Source organism: Nelusetta ayraudi, unplaced genomic scaffold (genome assembly GCF_046127955.1).
Source record: "Nelusetta ayraudi isolate G7.1 ecotype Tasmania unplaced genomic scaffold, CSIRO-AGI_Nayr_v1 ptg000059l, whole genome shotgun sequence".
Classification (NCBI taxonomy): Eukaryota; Metazoa; Chordata; class Actinopteri; order Tetraodontiformes; family Monacanthidae; genus Nelusetta; species Nelusetta ayraudi.
Window position 1 is genome coordinate 2,529,735 of NW_027466109.1, and position 21,852 is coordinate 2,551,586.

A 21,852-nucleotide genomic window follows, 5' to 3' on the forward strand; every position below is an offset into this window, starting at 1 on the left:
AGTCAAGTCAAGGCGCGGGGGAGGGGAGGAGTGCAAAAGCAGTGCGTTGAGTAGATTCAGAGGCTACAGAGTTAATTAAAATGTGGGTGTATGAAGAAGACCTGTACACAACCTTTGACTTGTGTTAACCCCCTCCTGTTGGTGACAAATACATGTCCAGTAAGTTGAGGAGGGCCATGTAATTCCAAACATTAAGGTTCACACTCACTTTTTATTTTTGTGGGTTTTTCCAAAGTTTGATTGGAAGAAAAACAACAAAACTTACTGCTTTCTTTTAAAAAATGAATAAATAAATGATACAGAAAAGGCTGGAGATTTGACAGGTGTTCTTCGATGATTAATTTATTTTCTACTAGAACAAGTTAGAATAATAACACCGCAACCCGAGAAATTGTGTGACAGTGGTGATCCTAAGACGTACTGATGACGATATAATTACACAACAGAAAGTTGTGAAAAAAGGAAAAAAGAGACAGTCTACAATCGAAAAAGGATTTCAGAATAAGAGAGGCGAAGGGCGCCCTCATCTGGTCGTTTCCACTGGTTCCTTCCATTAAACTTCCACTTCGTCACAATAAATATTAAAACTTCACTGTAGTTACTTGCCGGCAAAATGACAAGAATAATACTGATACTGATGATGATGATGTTAACAATCATTAAGTGACACCAACTAAAATAAAACGGACCGACTTTTTTTTCACAATCTTCTTGTATCTTTAAAAAAAAATAATAATAATAATAACAATAATAATAATAATAATAATAATAATAAAGTCACTGAACATGAAATTCAAGTAAGTATTCATAATCTACAACAAAAACACTATGCTTTTTAGAGTACAAAACTACAAAAACTGCTGAAAGAAAAAAAAAAAAAAAAAAAAAAAAAACTTAAAGGCCCAGGATGTAAAATTTGATGGGACCATTGAATTAAGTTGAACGTGAAATTCATATGTTCCTGGCCAGATAATATCACTAAACTATGCAGTCAATATATAAATATATAATAACTTGTAATATTGCAACCATCGCATTTTTACAGCTGGCCAGAAGGTCGACCAACCCCAGCAGCTATACAAGAGAGATGGGAGCTCAGTTGGAAAAAAAACAAACAAATCCAAGAACAGGAAGTGACGTCACTGTTTCCAAGTTCTGGTGCTGCCACTGAAAAAAAATCTTGCAAATCTGGTGGCACTTCCAATATCGTGGATTTGAACGCGTGCATCATCTCACCACTAGATGGCAGTGAGGTTTTGTGCCTGTCTTTACTCCCTCCCTCCCAGGCGTGTGTACAGCGTCTCCCATTAATAGTGGCATAATGCTCCCTTTACCTTTACCGCTCACCAGGCCGCACACTCCGCCACCTCTTCCCGCCTCAACCTCTAACTATACCCCCCGCCCCCAATGGCCCAGAGCGTCGGGAAACACTTGAAAGAGGCCGACAGCGTGTCTCGGAGACGGAGAAACACAGCGGCGAGCTTCTGGCCCTAATGAGGCTCATACGTGAGTGGGCGCCCGGCTCCTCGCCATGCTGCATTCATTTTGCACGGCTCGGCAGCAGCGGCGGCGATGATCTAAACCATATGAGGAGCTGAGTGGATGTGCGGAGAGCCAGCGCGCGAGGAGGCAGGCAGGCAGGCAGGCAGGCAGGCCACCCACAGCCAGTGCTCGCTCGCTCGCTCGCTCCCCTACCTCCCTCCCTCCCTCCCTCCCTCGCTGGGCCGGGGCGGCATTCCTGGGTGCCCCTGGGATATCTGCCTGCTGGAGGAGGGAACATCACTCACGGACACTCTGATACTTGCAGCATGTGCTACCTCCATTTTCTCCACGAGCGATCTAAAGGGCCAAGCTGAGGAGCGAACGACAGGACTCTCTCTCTCTCTCTCTCTCTCTCTCTCTCTCTCTCTCTCTCTCTCTCCCCGTCTGTCTTTCTCCTTCATGTGTCAGAGGTCAACAAGTACGGGATGCAGATGTTTTTAAGGTGGTGGAACACGTGTGCCTCCGTCTGGAAGCCTGTTGCAAACGCACTCGGTTTTCTTTTCTTTCTTTTCTTTTTTTTGCGTCCTCCCACGGGCGCTCTGTTGTTTGCAGTCTCGCTCCCTGCGGCTGTCTCTGTTTGATCATAAACTGGAGGGGGAGGCAGAGGGGCCCGACGCCAGTGTATCCCGATAAGCTCCCACTATTTTTTTTCACCTCGTGTTTGTTGGGGCCGACGCGTTGCTCAAGGGCAGACCGCCTCCGCTCCCACGCTTCCCAACCGCAGGCGTAATCGGCGCGAGGCCGTTGATGAACCCAGACAGTCAACAAAAGGCAGACTGGGGGTCCTCTCCGTCTTCGCCAGGTGTTGGGTTACACTCGGAGGAAGTGCAATTAAGGGTCAGCCCTGCAATGTGTCACTCCTCAAGAGTGCTCTGAGCACGGCTGAGGCAAGGAAAGAAGCGAGAGAGAAGAAGTGTCATCTTTCATAGATTAGAGAAAGATTTTAGTTATTTGAGGAGAATATGGGCCACAAACAATACACACAGACAAGGCAATTCATATTTATTAAAAATTAATAACAACTGATAAAAGTGCTTGTAGGGTCATCCAATGAGGTCATGAGAAATAGTATAACATTATGAAAAAAAGACCAATCTAACAGCAGCTTTGTGTCTTTGTCCAGCACCTCATCCGCCCCGGGGAGTCTAATGTGGTGCGAAAAATGTTTTGTGGGGGTCATATAAGTGCCCGGCGTCTGGCGCTGGAGGGCATGGATCATTTCCCGGCTGTGGAAATTGAGTCAGAGTCAAACTGTGTCCTGCCCTGCCTGCCTGGCTCATGACTGGCTGAGACGATCGCCCATCCCAGCAGCATAATTCCATCTGGGCTAAATATTTATACAGAGGGGGAACAACATCACTTATTCACAACACATTCATTCACATAAGAGGGAGCTACCTCCAGACGTAGACCCACACACAGAGAGAGGGACGGTTTTTTTTTTTTTTTTTTTTTTTCTCCTACTGGAGGGGGACATCAGCCGCCTCTGGTTGATACTCGCGCAGAGAAGCTTTTGAGGGGAAAAACCCACCGAGGGACAACCATGAGCCTCCACGCCTGTCTTTTCGGAGTGATTATCACTTTGCTTCAGGTCGGCAGGAATCCCACCAGCGGTGAGTGGACTTTTCCATTTTCTATTTTAAAGAGTAGGACTCTAGCAGAGGGAATGAATGGAATTGTTTCCTCCTTCACAGGTCATATTTTTCTACTTGTACGGCAGCTTATGGAAATCGAGCAGTCGGGATCTGTGCATTTATTGATTTATTATAAGAGACTCTTCAGATTCAGACCTGCTGCCTTTTTACTGTCCAGACACTCTGACCTCATACAATCCACATTGCCAGACTTGACTGCCAGACAGACTGATGAAATTTTGCTGCGTGCTGTGCTGTGCTGAGCTGTGCCGTGCCGTGCCGTGCCGTGCCGTGCTGTGCTGAGCTGTGCTGTGCTGAGCTGTGCTTGTGCTGTCGTCCCCAGCCGGGATGTGCTGGCTGCAGCAGGGTCCGGAGCAGAGGTGCGACATGGTGCTGATGAGAGAGGTGACCAGGGAGGAGTGCTGCGGCGGAGGCCGTCTGGACACAGCCTGGTCCAACACCAGCCTGCCCATGAATGAGGTCAGCCTGCTGGGCTTCCTGGGCATCGTCTCCTGCAAACCCTGCAAAGGTAAACAAACACACCGTTAAACCGCTAACTGAAGCCCTCCAAGTCCAGTCACTCAACACGCCCCCCCCTCCCCCACCCCGACTCTTACCTGATTCAAACCGACATCCAGGAGTCCACTTTGAGCAATTTAGTGAATAAATGCTGCAAACCGTCTGCCGTCCGTTAGATTTAAGTGCCAGCAGTAAAGGCAGTTTTCTTATTGCTTCATTTATGAGGAGAATTTAAGGGTCAAGGGTGACGTGAAAGAGCTCCACTGTCCAAGTGACTGAGAGTTATTTAATTGAATCAGGATATTTCACCCGGCCAGCTCCCGCTGCACTTTGCTAACCAAACGCAGACGTGGATGGAGGAGCAGCGTTCCGCATAACTCCCGCCAGCCGCCTGCCAGGAGAGGTTCACCCAGGTTCACGCGCCTATCTGATCCCTCCGAGTTTTACGAGCAGAAAAAGCCGGCGTGGGCCAGAGAAGCATGAATTTTTTAACACATTGTTCCGCGGTTAAATATCAAGCCGAGGTAGGATTTGCAGCTTCGCACATTTCCCTGGCGTGCGGTTTAAGGAAACCGCAGCTTGAATTTGTATAAAAGCCTGAGAGGGATTGAGAGACAGTTTTGCTGCAGAACAGAAACCCAACCAATGCACATTTCTCCAGGGCTAATTAATAATAAGGAGGCGGCTGCTATTCTTTCATTCCCCCCCCCCCCTCTTTTTTTTGCTCCCATGAGCTAGATGCATTCCACCAGGCTGGAGTGAATGCCGGCCACATGCTCCCATGTCTGGGACTCATAATGCGCGGCAGTGTCTCGAGCGTTTGGAATTCCGTGGGCTTGTCGCGTCAAAGCTGAGACACCTACATAATCAGGAAGGCGTTTTTTTTTGGTTTTTTTGCAGGCAGACATTCATTCCCTTGTCGCTGGCAGACGGGGAGGGGGGGGGGGGGAATGCAGGCTGCAGCCAGAGCCAAAGCGAAAGATGGAAATCGACCAAAAAGGGAGGGAGAGGTTGGCGGGGGGACGGGGGATGGGGGGGGGGGGTGCAGAACAGGATATTGCAAAGCAGGAGAGAAGCAGGAAATAAGAAATGAGTTCCTCATTGTTGGGAGACTCCTCTGATCTCGGCTGCTGCTGTCGCGGATCAGACGTCGTCGCAGGCCGGGACATGTGCGCGGCGGGCCAAGGTTGACCTCAGCGCCGCGTCAGGTTACTTCCCCTCCCCTCCCACCGCTTTGACATTATGGGCTGTCAGATGAGCCGCGTCTGTCTCCGGCAGACATCTGAGCCCCCGAGAATCCCTCCATCAGACTGTGTGCAGCCGCACACGCACACAGGTGTGTTGTGAAAACAGCCGCTCAATCAGTCTCCCCCCGCTCCGCCCCCCCCCCCCCCCCCCCCCCCATCTCCCGGGGGTGAGACGCCGCCACGGTGTGTGACGGTCAATAAACACCTGTGATTACTGTCAACATTGTGCAAGGCGTGAATTGCAGCTACGTCGTCTACCTGTATCGTCGCTACGGCGTCTGTTACTACAACTGCAATTGTGCTTTTTGTTTTTTCCTCCCCACTGCAGAGACTTGCGAGGGAGTGAAGTGCAACCCGGGGAAGGTGTGCAGGATGAAGACAGGGCGGCCGCAGTGCGTGTGCTCGCCGGACTGCTCCCACATCACCCGCAAGCACGCCGTGTGCGGCAGCGACGGCCAGACGTACAAGGACGAGTGCACCCTGCTGCTGGCCCGCTGCATGGGCCACCCGGACCTGGAGGTCATGTACCAGGGCGAGTGCAAGAGTAAGTCTGCCATGTTAGAATAACAATAAAACGCTTATTTATATGTCAATATTATGTCGATATGACGTGTAAACAATCCAACTGTCCATCAGATGTAAATATCTTGTTTTTCCTTTCTTTTGTTTTATTTCTTTTTAATCAATAGAATTTTCCTTCTTTTTGCCCTACAGCGTTGCTGTAATCATGCAAATTTCCCCAATGTGGAATTGATGCAAGAAGTCTATTTTAGCATCAGGGCTAATTTCAGCTAAACCTGGGTCGCTCATGCTAAACCCCCTCCCCCACCCTGTTCTTTCTCCATGGCAGAGTCCTGCTCCAACGTGGTGTGTCCCGGCACGCACACCTGCGTCACCGACCAGACCAACAGCGCCCACTGCGTCATGTGCCGCACGGCGCCGTGCCCCATCCCCATGATGTCAGAGCAGGCCATCTGCGGCAACGACAACGTCACCTACCCCAGCGCCTGCCACCTCCGCCGCGCCACCTGCTTCCTGGGCCGCTCTATCGGCGTGCGCCACTACGGCCACTGCAACAGTAAGTGACGGGACCAGCCGCTAGCGGCGGGCATGTCGAGCCACTTATCGATAACATCAATACCGATGTTGGAATCGGTCTCATTCGTTATTAGTGTAAAGAGATCTACACTTTAGACTTGTATGTAGATATTGCATTTGTATATTACTGATCACCATGTTTAAGTTACCACAGAGTTGCCCATTAGGTTGGAATTAAATGTTTGTTTTACCGCATCCTATGAAAAGATTGTGGCAATAATTCAAAGTAGAAAAAAACTGAAGGTAGGTCAGCCAACCAGCTCTTTATAAAGACTTCTGCTCTAAAGATGCAAATCTTATATCATTTAATGGTGTGGACAATTCAATTTGGACAATTTCCCTATAATATAATATTTCCCCATATATACATATATATCTTTGGTTTTGACTAATTAATGAACTGCAGAAGGAAACAAATCTCAAAACACTTAAACTTCAACTCAAAATCATTCAGATTTAGCAATTTAGCATTTGATGATTGCTAAATCAACAAATTGCTAATTGCTAATCACCTTAATGAAAAAAGGAGTGGTATCGCATTGGCATTGGCGATACTTGGATTGACAGTCTCGCTCTCCCTCTCTCTCTGTCCCCGCAGACCCTCCTCGGAACTCTCACAACTTTGAAGGCAGTGAGGAAAACGCGGTCTAAACATCGCCGAGCGTCGCACCAGCTAGCTTCCCACGATGACCTCTCTTTTTTTGTGTGTGTTCGTGTGTGTGTGTGTGTTGTTTGATTTTTATTTTGTTGTTTTTTTTGACAATCACTCCCCACCTCCACCGAACACGGTACGGGGGTGACCGGCTGCCTCGACACAGCAATATCTCACGAGCTCTTTGGGAGATGTGTGCATAGTGTAAATAGAATGCCACTATTTATTGGAGAAGGTATCAAACTTTATTTATGTCTTCATCTTAGCTACCAATCCATATATATATATATATAAATATATATTACCCGGAAAGCTGATACAACAAATGTATTTATTGTGTCCTTTTGTTGTTTATTGTGTGTATTGTGTTTGTACAGTGGCAGCCACTGGCATTGGCGTTTTACAATTTAGTCTGGGTTTTTTTTTGTGTTGTTTTTTTCCTTAAAGTTTCTTCCATCTCCCCCACAAACAAACAGTTTTCCCCCTAATGAGCCGTTGCTGCGCCTCATTAGCGGCGCTGATTTGTTTTTGGGGAGGCTGATACCCGCCCGGCGCCTGCCAGCGTGATCCAAACTCACCGCAAAACAAGAGCGGGACGACGACAACAGTCGCGCTGCTTGTCATCTGGCGGCGGAGGAGTCAGCCTAAACAACCCGTTGCAGCCTCACTCTTTCCTCCCCGCGTGTTTACGAGATCTGGATTCAGACTCCTGGTTGATCGCCACAGCGAAGGTTTGGGGTTGTGTTTGCTGCAGTCTCACATGACTGCGGTTCCAAAAGCCCAAGCCCTCCACAGTACCTCCTCTGGCCAGAGCCACTCTTTTGTTTTCCGATTGCATTTTTGTAGGTCCTGCTAGTTTACCCTCTCGCTTAGTTGCGCATTTGATTGTTTTTCCTTCAAATACTGGTCGGGCAAATGTAATTTAGCCTCATCCAACCATGGATTTTTTTTTTTAACAAAATGAAATTAATCAGAAAAAGCAATTTGAACTGTGCACAGCAGGTGTCTGAACAGCTTCCTGTAGTTCTTTTTTCTGTGCCTTTTGGGATATTTTAACAACAGCTCCTGTAAATAAGTGTCTCGTGTACCTACCACTGTACTTACTGTGAAGTTTTAATGATGGCCACATCAACATATTTTTGTATTTTTGTACCGCCATTCTGAAACAACATAAAGTTTAACATGTGTCACTATGTTTCATCATTCTTTCTTGCTTTACGACTTTCTGACTCTCCGTGGTCGGCACTCACATTTCACGATGTAAATAAAAGCTACGCTTACACTACAAGCTTTCTTAAATCCAAACAGAATCATATGGGTTTAACTGCCGGGGAGGCCAAACAAAGTGATGCGAGTATGACGCATTCTAGATACATCCGGCTTTGATGAGAATAAGCCATTGTGAGATGTGCAGAATTCTTTGGAAAAAGCAGAAAAGGGAAAAGTTCCCCCTGTCTTGTAAATAGAAGCAGCTGCTGCTGTTTGCCTTCAGATAATTCTTCTCTCAATTCCCCCTTGCTGAGCACCAAATTTAATGTTCTCCATTTTTCACATTTTGTAACTTCTGGCTGTGTGTTGGTGTTTTTGGGTCCATTTTTTTGTCATAAAGTTAGTCTTTTAGGCAAAATAACAAAAACAACAAAAGCAGCGACCGGCGACCCAATTGTAGGCCAGACAACAGCAGTGATGGAAGACACTAGTGGCTGGAGTGCAAGCGTGGACGCTCGTCTAAATAAAAACTGCCACCTGTGTCACAACGACATTTCCTCCCAAATGGGCCTCAGCAGGTCAGAACCTGCTTTGATTGCCGTGTTTAGGCTCAGAAATTTCTGGCTAATCAGGCCTTTGTTTGTCTTCCTGTAAACCTGTGGCTGATTTCGAAGGTTTAGGCCCCGGTGAGATCATGCCTGGGCCCTGGTGGAAGCTGCGCAGCCTCCCCGCCCACACTCCGCCCTCGTACGGCGGTAGGTCAGCTCCCCGCCGTGCGCTCATGCGTGCGGCAGTCAGACATCCTCTCCTGTGCGTGCGGCAGCCCAGACGCCTCTTTGACAGGTCTCGTGTGAGAGGCGAAGGAGAATCAAAACCAGGCCTCAGGGATACCGTCCCTCCACCCCCACCCCAACCTGCCCTTCCTCCCAATTTGGAGACGGAGGAGTAAATGTTCCCGAGTGTTGCATAGTGTCCCAGGCCACTGACTCACTTTGCATCGCCCCCTTTTGTTTTCCTCCTGCTCCTCTGTCTCCTACACGGAACCCGACCTGCCGCCATGCGCCAGCATCTGGTTCGACTTTATGGAGATGTTTATTCTCCTGTCCAAGTACCCTTTTATTGCGCTGGGAATGGAATTAGATGTTTTGTTAGATTGAGCGGGGCAAATAACAACAGGCAGGGGGAAGCTGTTGCCGTGCCCAAAAAGTAAAAAAAAAACGCTTGAATCCTGTGGTGAATATAAAAGCTGGACTCGAGTTGGCAAAAGAGGTCTTGGCCACACAAGCGTGTTGGTCACATTCTGACAGCATCAGTCACCGAAACGCGACCTCAGCACGCCCGATGGAGAACCCCAAAGCCGCGTTGGTTGTATTAAATGTCTTCCAGATATTCAATATAAACTGCATAATCTTTTGGTGAACAATGAGATTTTGGGAGACCAATTAACCGCATAGTTCTGCCAGTGTGGGCTTGTCCGCAGAGCTCCGTCTGAATGGCCTATCTAAAAAAGCAGTATTGTTTTAAAAAAACGGCCACCCCGCAGGAATTTGCAGTGAACAGCCACAAAAAACTGAAGCCGCACTTTGGGGTCCGTCTGCTGAAAGGGCTGCGGTGCCGCGGTGAAATATAAAGTGAGAGGCACTTGGTGACGGCACGTATTTGGGAAGTTTTAACTCCAGACGAAGCCGAGCAGGCGGACATTAAAAGTTCCATTTGCCGTCATCGTTCCGAGTCCAAATGGCCTGATGCCTTCTTCCAGGGTCATCACCGCATCCGCCGGCACCTCCGGCTGAGACTGGGGGACGTGAGGTGGTAATGTTGCTGCTAACAACCCAAAAGATGGAAAATGCAATTGTTTTTACTGTTAGTTTATATGAGTCACTTACCAAACAGAATGGGGCTCACTGAGTCAGTCAGCCATAGTGTACACATTCTTTTCCTTACAGATTCTATTTCTTTTTACTGACTCAAGTTTATGTGAATCACTCTCCAAAAGAGAATCTTGCTCACCGAGTCAGTCAACAAGCCATATGCGTGCACGAACTCCACCAACGTGAGTTGTGGAGTAAATTTGTTTATGTTGTGAGCGGGGCAGGGCTACTGTGAGAAATTGTGTGATTTGTTCGTTCGCAACTCAGCTTAATAGCAGACAAAGGGCCGATGCAGCCATTAGCATAATATTTCATATCAAGCTAATGGCTATTTATAGTGTTGTAGGAGTGCGAGAACAAAAGCGGCGGGAGGCTGTGTTAATGCTCAGAGGAAAACAGTCTCTTTTTTATTTCGCGCTCAACAATTCAAAATGACATGCCAACACACCCTTTTAAATCACACACCCCGCCCCCCAACACCGCTAAGGAACATGGGTAACGTAGTCTTGCTACGACAATAACAAACATCAGATGTCTGTGAATTCGAAACCACATGCCCTACCTATCTCCACTAGTGAGTGGCCACTACAGTGTTATATATTTAGAAAAAAAAAAACGTTCTTGGAATAGCCGTATACAATAGTGATGTGTTTTCTGGTCACTACAAGCCGTTGATTGAGTTATAAAAGACAAGGAATAGTGACTCACAAGTCAGTGAAATGACTCTCTAGTAGATTCATTCCAGATTCGCATATCCCAACCACGCTGACCTGTGAGCCGTTTCATTCTAATTGCATCCAGCACGCGACCTCAGGAATCCTCAGACCACTTTGTCATATTTCACCCTGGTTTCGGGCTCCCCGTGGACCACTGAGAGGTCGGCCTGGCTGTGTGTGTGTGTGTGTGTGTTTCTGCAAGTTCCTCTTCACAGCACTTTCACATCACGTCGCATCTGGCCGAGTTGCTTGACGTCCGTTAGATGCGTCACGCTGCAGCGTCTTTCTCAACAATATCCGCACTGCGCCAATTTCCGGCATGAAGAAATTGCGGCCTTGCGTCTTCCAGTAAGCCGGCAGCTGACCCGGAATGATGTTGTGATGCCACTGCGGAGTGTTTTGCGGACCACCCAGGCGCTCGATTGCGCCGCTGGATTGTAAACAGCTGAGTCGCACAGCTGAAACTAATAAATATCACACTCGTCACTCCATGGCAGTACATCTTCCTCAGACGTAGTTTCCAATTCCGTGGTAAAGCCTCTTCCTCCTGACTGACATTTGACTTTGACACATAATTGCTTGTGGGGGACGAAAGAGCCCACACACACTCACACAGACACACACATTATGTTGAATGGGTTTATCATAAATGCATTATGCAATTACTGAGGCGGAGCTGGATATTTTTAGGCAATACCAGCACGGACGGATACAGAAAGAGTCAAGCGACATGAATGCCGTGAAGTTCAAAGGGGAAAAAAACAGTTTGGTTAATATTTGAAAGCCAGTGTTGAACCTCAATTCCCAGCATAAATCATCTTTGTATTCTGTCAGAGCTTTGAAATGGAAATGTTGGATAGGCGACGGACAGAATACGAGGGCCTGTTTGTTTTTTGTTATGTTTTTACTCCTTACCTCAAACGTGTTTGGAAATGATTTGGTTGGGAGCAGAACACCAACAACAAATTGGCAGGAAGTTGTGCAAATGCTAATTGTTGCCAATTATTCTTTGGTAAAATGTTGCACTTCCTTGTTTTGACCACTGAGGCGGTTCCTCTCCTGGCTGCGTGTGTGGTCTGCTCATGAAAAAAAAAGAGGGACAAAATGCAGGGAAAACAGCGTAATCTGTTTCGACAAATGGATGTATTGTCATATAAAACAAGCACACAACACAGAAAAAAGACATTTCATCAAAGATAATACCACTTTGTTATGCCATAAACATTGACTGTCTGAGACCCCGAGGAGCTTTTACAGAGTTTGTCTGGGGCAAGAATTGTATCTTGACAGCGATAAGGTCATTGAGTGATCGTAATTGTTGAAAAATCAAACCGCAATGCTGAAAAAAAAGTCCAAAGTGTGATAATTGGGCAACACTTAGACTCCAATTTGACTCAAATGGAGTCCAATTGCACAGTCTGAGGCTTGGAGAGTCACCAGACCATGGCCATAATTTCCTATCAACGTTGCAGGTGGCTCATGCAAAGAGACCAGACACAAATAACTTTCCCCCGCCCTCCCCTGCAAGCCTTGGCTCGATACGCCGCCAAAACTGACTTTAGAAGGAAAAGTTGGTTTGTTATCATGGAAACTGCCGCCACAAGCTGCTGAGCGCCATCGAAATTTGACAAATATGAGAGTGGGAAAGCAGCCTCAGCGTGGAATTTATTGGACTTTCCCACTCATTAACAACACCTCTACACAACAGTAGCCTCTGTGAGAAATAAGGCTGCAAGTAGAATCTATTTTTTCTTTGTTTTGTGAGGGTGGTGGGAAGGCTTGCATAAGTAGGTCAGTGCATCTCACGTGCATTCACACTGCATATGCTATTTATTCCCAGACAGACTAGACAGCAGCACAGCATGTAAACAGGACGATGATCAGTCCCGGCACGTCGCTGTGCTGGACGGGGTGAGACGAGGAGACTCATCGCTTGTGTGAGGCGTTTGGATACAAACGATACCAACGCAGTGTTAAAAAAAAAAAAAACTTCAGTCAGGGAGAAAATATTACTTCAACTAACTTCAACCGCTTCAACACAGATATTCACACTTGTATCCGCTATGCTGTCTTGGCAGAGATGAGGTGGGAGGAACCGCTAGCCAGAACAAACAACCGTCTATCTTGAAATGCTATTTAGTCCCTTGGAAAAAGATCAAGCATGAGCCAAAGAAATATCAAATAATATTTCAATCTACTGCATCCTGATGTGTTTGACAGAGTCCTACCTACAATGTCACTGAGGACAGCTTTTTCCACTACACTGAACTTACAGTGAGGTACTAAAAATGATTTGCCAGCCAGAATAGAATAGATCCACCCCCACCCCCACACCCGCAGCAGAGGCCAGGCAACTAACCAAGGCTGCAGTGACCTTTACCTGTTGCCTTTTGAAACTTCAATTTGTGTCAGACTAACGAAGAAAGATTGTGTGATAAATCACATTTTGTGGTCCCTTTGCATGCGCACAAAAGCTGAGGTTGGCTTTGAAAAAATAGCTGCCCCCTGCTGGTAGCACAGCTCAACCATCTGACAATCTATGCATTCTGATCTCACAGTTTTGTTGTGTATATACTGTATATACGTGCATATATGTACAAATGTACGTATGTGTGTGTGTTTAAAGACAGGCAGTTGGGGCAAGGCAGAACATGGTAGTGACATGCAGTGCTCTGCCATGTGCATACAGATATATGTGTATTAGACTCTTTGACATGATCATGTTTATCCAAACAGATGTCTAAACAGCTTCCTACTGGCCCATTTTTCAAGCACGCTCCTTAATACACTCGGAGAAATGACTCATTAGAGGAGCCGGAGCCAAACTGCTGAAACTTCTGCCGGAAGACACCGTAAACACTCCACCACTACAAAAGCCGTTTAACGTAATCGGCAAATTGTACGCAGACAGCGTGCTCCTCTTGCAACAGTTTTTATTTGGTTAGCTGCATTGGTGACGTGTTTTGCAGTGAAGTGTAAGAGGGAAGGAGTACATCCGAGGTGGTGGTGGGGGCCGCCACCTGCAATTCGTACAGCGTGCGCTGGTGTGTTTTTGTCGACGTTGGCCTTTGCATCCTTTGCGCTGTTGCCCCACGGATCTAACGGTGCACATGTGCCTGTGTCTGATGCACAGCTCTTGTGACACCCGGCCTCAGACAGTGTCTGTCTGGGGGGAGACAGAGTCTTCGGCGGGTGGGACTGAAAACAAGTGACGCATGACTAAGAGGCCCAGGAAGTTTCAGCAGGCGGCTGTTATTGCTGAGTGTGTGTCTCTATCGTTGTGTGTGTGTGTGTGTGTGTGTGTGTGTGTGTGTGTGTGTGTGTGTGTGTGTGTGTGTGTGTGTGCCTGTCTGTGAGCTGATGCAGGGGGCCCGCAGGGACGCTGTGGGGGAATCCCGACTCGGGTGTCTGGAAAAACTCTTTTGAGTGACAAAAGCAGCAGTGTCCCCCGCAGCATGTCTGCCTGCTGATACACTATATAGGGCTCGGTGTACAAATAAAGTAAGAAATGAAAGGAAGAAAATAATTAAAAAAAAATAAAAAATACTTGTGCATATAGTACATGCATGTACGGCCTTTTTTTTTCTTGTCTACTGACAGTCTTTCAAGCAAAATGTTAACAAATAGAGGTTGACCTCCTCAAAAGCCATGTGGTTTACCACCGCAACATGTTTTCTTGTTTTCCATTCTCCAAAGCCAGGTTAGGGAGTGGGAGAGTTGTGACAGTGCTTGTGTCTGACCCAGACCCCAAGTCACACACTCCCCAGATAGCATTGCTACGTTGAGCATTCGACTGGGATGGCGGTGACGCACTGGGCGCGAGGAGAGACAATGGCTTACCTCAACCGGGCAGACATAGCAAACCTCGGCTCTATCAGACGCTCCCTAATCTCAGGCCATGGGACAGCTGTGTCTCTCCTGCTCCCACATGGCCGGATCAGACACACTGCTGACCGACAACAGGGGACACGAGTTCAAGTTCAGTGTTATTACGAAGAAAAAAAAACTAAAATATGATGGTCAATGTCAGTGAGAATGGAACCAAAGCAGACGTAGTTGTAGTGAATGTTTCATGTTGGAATTTGCATGCAGAAACATCCCCCAGATTCTAATTTAATATAGAGCCAGATATATGTACTGTTTAACATACAGAAATTGTGATGTAGGCTACTTTTTATGACTACTTTTTTCTACTATAATTGGGTTATTATGACAATAAAAGCATATACTCATATTCTACAGGTTAGATTACCACACACAAGTTGTTTCAGACTTTCACAAGATTGCTGCGAAATTTTAGTCCAACAGAATGTGAATTTCTTGAGAATGTGTCCAGGTTCTATCATCTCAAGGCCACAACTGTGAACATTTGTAAATAAAAATCAGGCCAGCCAGCTTGAGAGATGTGATTGGCTGACAGGCAGCCGGGTGGGAACTCCTACTGAACTGTGCTGCCAAGCAAAGTGAGACACCCCAGACTTCTATGACATATTAATAGCCATCAATCTGCAGCTACGGCAATCAAATGAAACACAATTGTGTAACAAGGGCTTTCGGGAAATGTTTGCCAAAATAAGGAAAGAACTGAAAACAAAATTTCTGTCCTTCACTGTTTATGCAACCATGCAAGATGAGGTGTTTACTGCCATATCAGCGCTGCCAAGATCTTGAGCACATTCTTGTGAAAAGAGCTGAAGTTTTTCTCATGTGAACTGCAAGTTTAATTCTGTTTATTTTGTTGGATATGAATTTGTTGAAATATGTCACTAAATCAGGAGGCTAAATAGCATTCTCTGCTATTGAGGGATGAAGGTAGAGCCAGCATGTATATGAAATGAGTTTGGTTGGCGACAGTCTATATCAGTCTATATATAGTGATATATGCATTTTCGTATTAAAACTCTGCATTAATAGTCCTCCATTTCTTAGTTCATGACATCAATCATTTCAGAACACACAAATACCACAACAAACCAGCGTTTTAAACATACAGACTTCCTGAGGGCTTCGAGAGCTGCTAAAGAAACTTCCTAATAGTGTACTCTATCCTGAAACCCTTCCTGATAGCAACACGGAAACAGTTGAGACACAAAAGCACCACCGTGTGGTTGTAGCTGATAAGACACACTGCTAATTTAGTGGCATTTAGTACCATTTATGTGCCAAGAGCACACCAAATGTAAGATTGACCTTTGTTTTCAAAAGTAGTTTCTATTAATTTGTGTTTACCAAATACATTTATTCAACATTATGCTACAATATTAAATACAATGTCAAACTAGAACGTTCTGTGAAAGTAATTGCGATAATTTGATTAAAATGGCCTAATTGTTTCAACAGTATTGGTCAGAGTGAACTGTGTAAAACACTTACAGTGAAATACGTTTTAATGTCGGCACTAACAAGTGGTACCGTTATTACAATCGTCGCGTAACCAGTGAAAAGGGGCATATTGACCTTTAGAGGCACCCGTAGTCTTTCCCCCCCTCGCTAGTTTTTAGTGGCTAAAGATGGCTGAAGCTCCTCCATGGCCCAGCCGGTTCTTCTGTCACAGATGCTCAGTAGAGATTAGTCCTCGGCTTCCCGTAAGTAAATTAGACAGAAAGTAAACACTGAGACTTTCGGAATGTTGTGAAAAAAGCCAACGACGCTGCTCTCCTCCGTAAAAATCGTTGCAGTGGCCGGGCCGTTACTTAGCATGCTAGCAGTATTAGCTGCCTTGTTACGGCACCCAGCCTATTTTGCTAGTACTAGCCAGTGATGGTTAGCTCGTTATTTATAAAAGAGTTCAGCGCCGTTGGACACACGGGACCTGTTAGGCGTTACACATCCAACCGTGCTGTTTTCGCGCTGTTTTTTCCTTGCCAAGTGTACCGGAATCTTTCTACGTATGTCGTTTGGTTACGAAGCACACTGACGCAACTGACAGCTTTATTGGCTGATAACAACGTCAAATCTTACAGTGTAACCCCCCACCCTCACCCCCTGCTCTGATAATGATGAACTCGCTATATATATATATATATATATATATATATATATATATATATATATATATATATATATTTTTTATAAAGAAACGAGTCGCCGTTGATGGGGTTAAGATGTTGTCTGTTGGTCTTGTGGGTTTTTTTTTTCTTTCTTCTTTTGTATATGTCTTTTGGCAGCAAAGCCACGGCCTCCTCCTCTTGGTCTGCCATACAGTGAGGCAGTGGCATGTCTGTTCCTGGCTAGAATGATCTGTCGTCGCGCTGTACATGCGCCTTTCACAGTGTAAACGACCGACAGAATGTTTCTATTGCTTACTACAATGGTCCGTGGAAGAATAAGATCCTCATACAGCTAGACAACTGTTCGCCTTTACAGTGCCCCGTGCATAAATTAAAGCTCAACATTCATTATTCATTGTTGTACTTTAAGATCCAACTCGGTTAGAAAAATGATAGCAATTGAAACGCTACACTTGTTCATATGACCACTACATAGAAGGTGTAAACAAACTCAGCCAAACGTTGCTTGACTGAGTTGACTGAGTAGTTCGGGAAACTACGAAATGTGTTCCCTCACAAAGGGGAATTCTTTGGTCTGTTCACTGTGTAAGCGTCCTCCAATCAGCAATCAAGTGTTTTTTCACCAAACCATTTGGCAATAAAGTTTTTCATACGTCTAGATTTCATTTATCACAACTCTCCAAGAGGTGCAAGCTTTCATACGTGTTTGGTAAACAATAAATAATGTGGATGGATTTGCGTCTGAAATGAATTTTGTGTTTTAGAGCTCATTCCAATATGCTGTGTTTTTCCTTACTTACAGGAGTACACGTGTCCTAGATGTGATTCGGGATTTATTGAGGAACTGTTGGATGAGCGAAGGTGCGTAGACTTGAAACATATGTCATTATTAAATTATTTTATCTGTGAATTTTATTGTTTACTGATAATTGCAAACACTTATATTGGTTATCAGGCTACAATAGTCGCAGTATAGAACAGAAATGTGATGCTTGTCTGTTTGACAGCAGTAGCTTTACAAGTAAGTAGCGCCACCTTCTGTGCTTTTTCTGTCTTAAATTTAGAGAACGCAGCACCTTCTCACACTAAGACGCCGTTCGCTTCATGTGTGTATGTGGGTGTTTGTGAAAACAGGTTTTCTTCGATCAGGCCTTCGATCAAAATAAACTTGCATACACACCAATGGTATTTTAAAACCATGTTGCATTCGGCCTAACATGTAGGTTGACGAGTGTAGATGTGTGGACAAAAAAGATTTGCGAGTGAATATTAAAGATCGTTAATGTACATCCATCAAGAAACACCAACATAGACCTGCAGGCAATACATGAATCTAGCACTATTTTTGCTTTGACCTCCTGTTTATCAGTTGTTGATAAAAAAAAAAAAAAAACAGAACAAACTTCCTGCACATGCGCTAACACTACTGCAGGTTTCAGACTGAAAGCAGTTTTCAAGGCCAACAAAGCCGACATTGTAAAAACACCCACATACATGTTGACAAGTCTTCAATTGCATTTTGTTTGTTTGTTTGTGCTGATATTAATCACCGCGGAGCCAAATTCCGGGCTTGTGTTAAGAATAGGAACAGGAGTTGGTGTAGTGGCGGTTGGGAATTATGGAAGCCAAGAATCGCTGAACTTCATCACATTATATACTTAACTGTGTTCACTGTTTGTCCATGGTTTAGTGCTGACAATGGCTCCACGTCGACCATCACCAGCGGGCCCCAGAACCTGCCACAGTTTGAGGTTTCTGCACTTTTCACTTCACTCACTGCTTCTCACAGCATGATGGCAAAGAATGAGTAGTTTCCACGACCAGCGTGTGATAGACTAATAGGAAGTAGTCTAAGCCCAAAGCCCAATTCTGTAATAATAATATATTTGAATGTATATCATATAAGCACACATTTATTATGTAATAACTGTAAATGCTGATGATACATAACCCGCCATATCCATGTTTTTTTCCAGTCGGATGAAATGTGAATGTCTTAATCAAAATCCCATGTCTCCTGTATTGTTATTATCAATATCAATGTTATTCAATTTGTGTGGTTCTCTTTTTTAACTCCTCAGACTCCGGACCAGCACTTTTTCACATTCCCCTCCGGCTACGGGCAGTTTGCTCTGGGGGTGTTTGATGACCGCTTTGACTTCGGAGCTGGAATGGGTCCAGAGGACAACCGTGAAGCTGAAAACAGACGGGAAAGGGAAAATGCATCACGGCAACGATATAGTGCCAGGCAACCAAGAAGTCGTCACGTCTCGAGGCGACAAGCGGGGAGGCATGAGGGAGTTCCCACTCTAGAGGGGTCAGCACTCTGACTTAAGAAAATTATACAGCACACTTTATAAAACCTGAAAAATAGGCCTTCTGCCGCTACACCTGCCTCATAACTACACGTTTCCTTTTGTTCTTCAGAATTATTCAGCAACTGGTGAATGGAATAATTGCGCCTACTGCAATGCCAAACATTGGCGTTGGACCGTGGTGAGTATCTGGAACTCAGCAAACGCGTTATTTTCAACAAAAGCTGCTCTGTGTTTCCTAACTGTACTAATGTAATCATTTAAAGGGGTGTTCTTCATTCAAATCCTATGGATTATGCCTGGGGTGCTAATGGACTAGATGCAATTATAACTCAGGTATTTTTGAGAACATGTTCACTGTTTTAAACAGACTAATGCTTGAATAAAACATTTTTGTTTATCTTTTTTTATTTTACGGTATAGTAAATGTGGTCCTGACTTCTCAGAAATGTCTGAACGTCTTAATGACAATTTCTTTTTCTTCTTCTTTTTTTCTTTCCTGTAGTTATTAAACCAATTTGAGAACACGGGACCCCCACCTGCAGATAGAGAGAAAATTAAAAGTCTTCCGACAGTTCAAATTACAGAAGAGCATGTTGGTAGGTCAAAGGTTATTGCCACTGGTGTAACTGATACATTTGAAAAGTAATTAAACTATAATTTTAACATTTTTGAAAAATGTTTTGGTTTAGTGTTTTTGAAAACACAGTGATGAGCATTATGATATCGAAATGAGGAACTTTTAAATATAATCCTTATCACTGCTGTATGTATAGAACCGTGTCTCTGCCTTACCATGTATTTCAGCTTCTGGACTTGAATGCCCAGTGTGTAAAGAAGATTATAGTGTTGGGGAAACTGTGAGGCAGCTCCCTTGCAATCACATGTTCCACAACGATTGCATAGTACCCTGGCTGGAACAGGTACCACAAAACAGCCTTCTCACATTCTCAAATCTGCAGCCATGGACAGCCAGAAACGATGCTTTAACATCGGCATTTTCTTCTTTTTCTATTTTCTCAGCATGACACTTGTCCCGTGTGCAGAAAAAGCTTGAGCGGACAGAACACAGCCACGAACCCTCCAGAACTTTCAGGGATGAACTTTACCTCGTCCTCTTCCTCGTCCTCCTCCTCGTCCTCCTCCTCCACCCCCCAGTCGTCAAGTTCAACCAGCAATGAGAACTCTACTGATAACTCATAGAGACCTTTTAATGCGCGACGGGCTGTTACATAGCGCCCACGCCTCAGTACTCCCCGAGTGGTCACCTCCAGTCTCGACCTGCCGCTGGGTGAAGGGCCGAGTGCCGAGAGTGACTCAGCAGTAAGTGATACGTGATGTCCGTGTGTTTCTGCCCGTCCTGTCGCTCCCACCCACCTTCATCAGGAATTTAAACCGAGGAAGCGGTGGAGGCCTGGGGTGCAGCTTCTGACTGGGAGGGCGTGGAAGAGCATGGAAACTTCAAGAGGCCTGACCTCCCTGGAACAACTCCTGCAGGAAGACAACACAAAAGGAGTCCAAAGGTAGAAAAAAATACCCTGAGACGCCCCAAGACAGACGGCGCTCTTTTAAATCTCCAGACTTCAAACGATCCACTATTGCCAGTGAAGCAAACAGAAATGTACAGTTAGCTCTCTTTTTTTTTAAGTAGCATTCATATCTCACGGATAGAATGGCCCAAAGTGCACTGCTGTGCACTGTTTTAGGTGTGCACTTGAGTTTCTTCATGGTTCGATTGGATATTTCTATTGATTTCCTTAGCTTGACGAGACAAAAAAAAAGACATGTTCTTCTAATTAGGTTATTGCCAAGATCCACTTGTACCTCGACTATCTGACAACACACGACAACTGTTGTTTGCACTTGAGATGATGCATCAAATGCAGTTATTTTGTGCTGTTTTAATAATATTGTGGTAATTATTACTCAGTTAAAACCATAGGCATTTTCTTTTCATTTTATCTGAAAGACTACAATGTGGATCATGTTTAACATCTCAACGCATTTGTGTATTTTAACTTAAAAGTAAATTAAATGTTTTCCAAAGTTGCCAGTTGAAAATCTCCTGATTTGCATTTTATGGAAATAAAGATGATGAAGTGCTACCACTCAGAACTCCACACAGAGTATTTCCATCGTGTCTGTGTTTACTATATTTACATCTCTTCACAGGAAGTCATCAAAATCTGGACTTGCATTAAGAAATTATGTTTAGCTTGACAGTAACTGAACAAGTGTATTTTTTTTTTTATATTGCCATTGTTCACCACCACTGCAGCGAAACAAGCTTTCTCTTCCTGCAGATGTGGTGAGTTTGCATCATGTATAATAACAGCAAAGAAGCTACAATTAAAATATAGACCACAATCTCTTAAAAACAAATGTAATGAGTGTTTGGTTTTGGCCAGTAAGTCGGTTCTGAGGCGTTTTCCGCTTCCCAGAATTAACCATTCCTGCTTAGAATGGCAGGTTGGGTTTTCACACAAGGAACAATAAGGTCTTCAGGCAACTCTGCAACAAGCAATTTCAATGTATAATGTGCCTTTTAGATTTATTTCATACTTTCAAAGTTGCCTGAATGCAGATAACCGACAGAATTCATCTTAAATCTTTCCACTTTGTTCTTGCCTGTTAAATGTTTTCAATAAGCCAATAATATGTTCAATGTTCGACTTCCTTTTATTCTTTCAGCCAAAGGGGTGGATTTCCTTTTACATTGTCACTCTTTTCTGTGGGGTCTTGCTTGAGAGGGCTTTCATCTGTAGGGATTATTGTTGCAAACGGAACTCATGTGTTACCAAAAGACTAATGAACACTCTTGGAATTTGACTTCACAATGTGATATTTACTGGCGCTAATTCGTAATGTATTGTTACTTTATGGTTGGCTTCCAAGAATGAGTTCATTTATGTAGGAACAATTATTGCTTCGCTTTTTTAATGACAAGCTTTCAGCTGTGACCATGTAGATGGTAAGTTTTTTTTTCTGCTGCAACACAGAATTTGAGGTGAATAAAAAAACAATATGAGCAATTTTGT

At 44.8% G+C, this 21,852-nt stretch overlaps 2 protein-coding genes across 2 annotated transcripts; both read left to right on the forward strand.

The window, feature by feature from the left end:
* The first annotated feature begins 2,687 nt into the window (after positions 1–2,687).
* fstl3 (follistatin-like 3 (secreted glycoprotein)) lies at positions 2,688–7,882 on the forward strand. The gene is made up of 5 exons (XM_076039369.1): positions 2,688–3,155; positions 3,520–3,705; positions 5,271–5,486; positions 5,793–6,020; positions 6,639–7,882. Exons 1-5 carry the CDS (start codon positions 3,086–3,088, stop codon positions 6,689–6,691), a joined length of 753 nt encoding a protein of 250 aa, XP_075895484.1. The 5' UTR covers positions 2,688–3,085; the 3' UTR covers positions 6,692–7,882.
* Positions 7,883–15,946: 8,064 nt separating this feature from the next.
* On the forward strand, positions 15,947–20,943 carry LOC142897146 (E3 ubiquitin-protein ligase RNF126-like). The gene is made up of 9 exons (XM_076039244.1): positions 15,947–16,073; positions 17,302–17,360; positions 18,190–18,250; positions 18,581–18,816; positions 18,927–18,995; positions 19,081–19,150; positions 19,320–19,413; positions 19,622–19,737; positions 19,838–20,943. Exons 1-9 carry the CDS (start codon positions 15,999–16,001, stop codon positions 20,015–20,017), a joined length of 960 nt encoding a protein of 319 aa, XP_075895359.1. The 5' UTR covers positions 15,947–15,998; the 3' UTR covers positions 20,018–20,943.
* Positions 20,944–21,852: the final 909 nt, after the last annotated feature.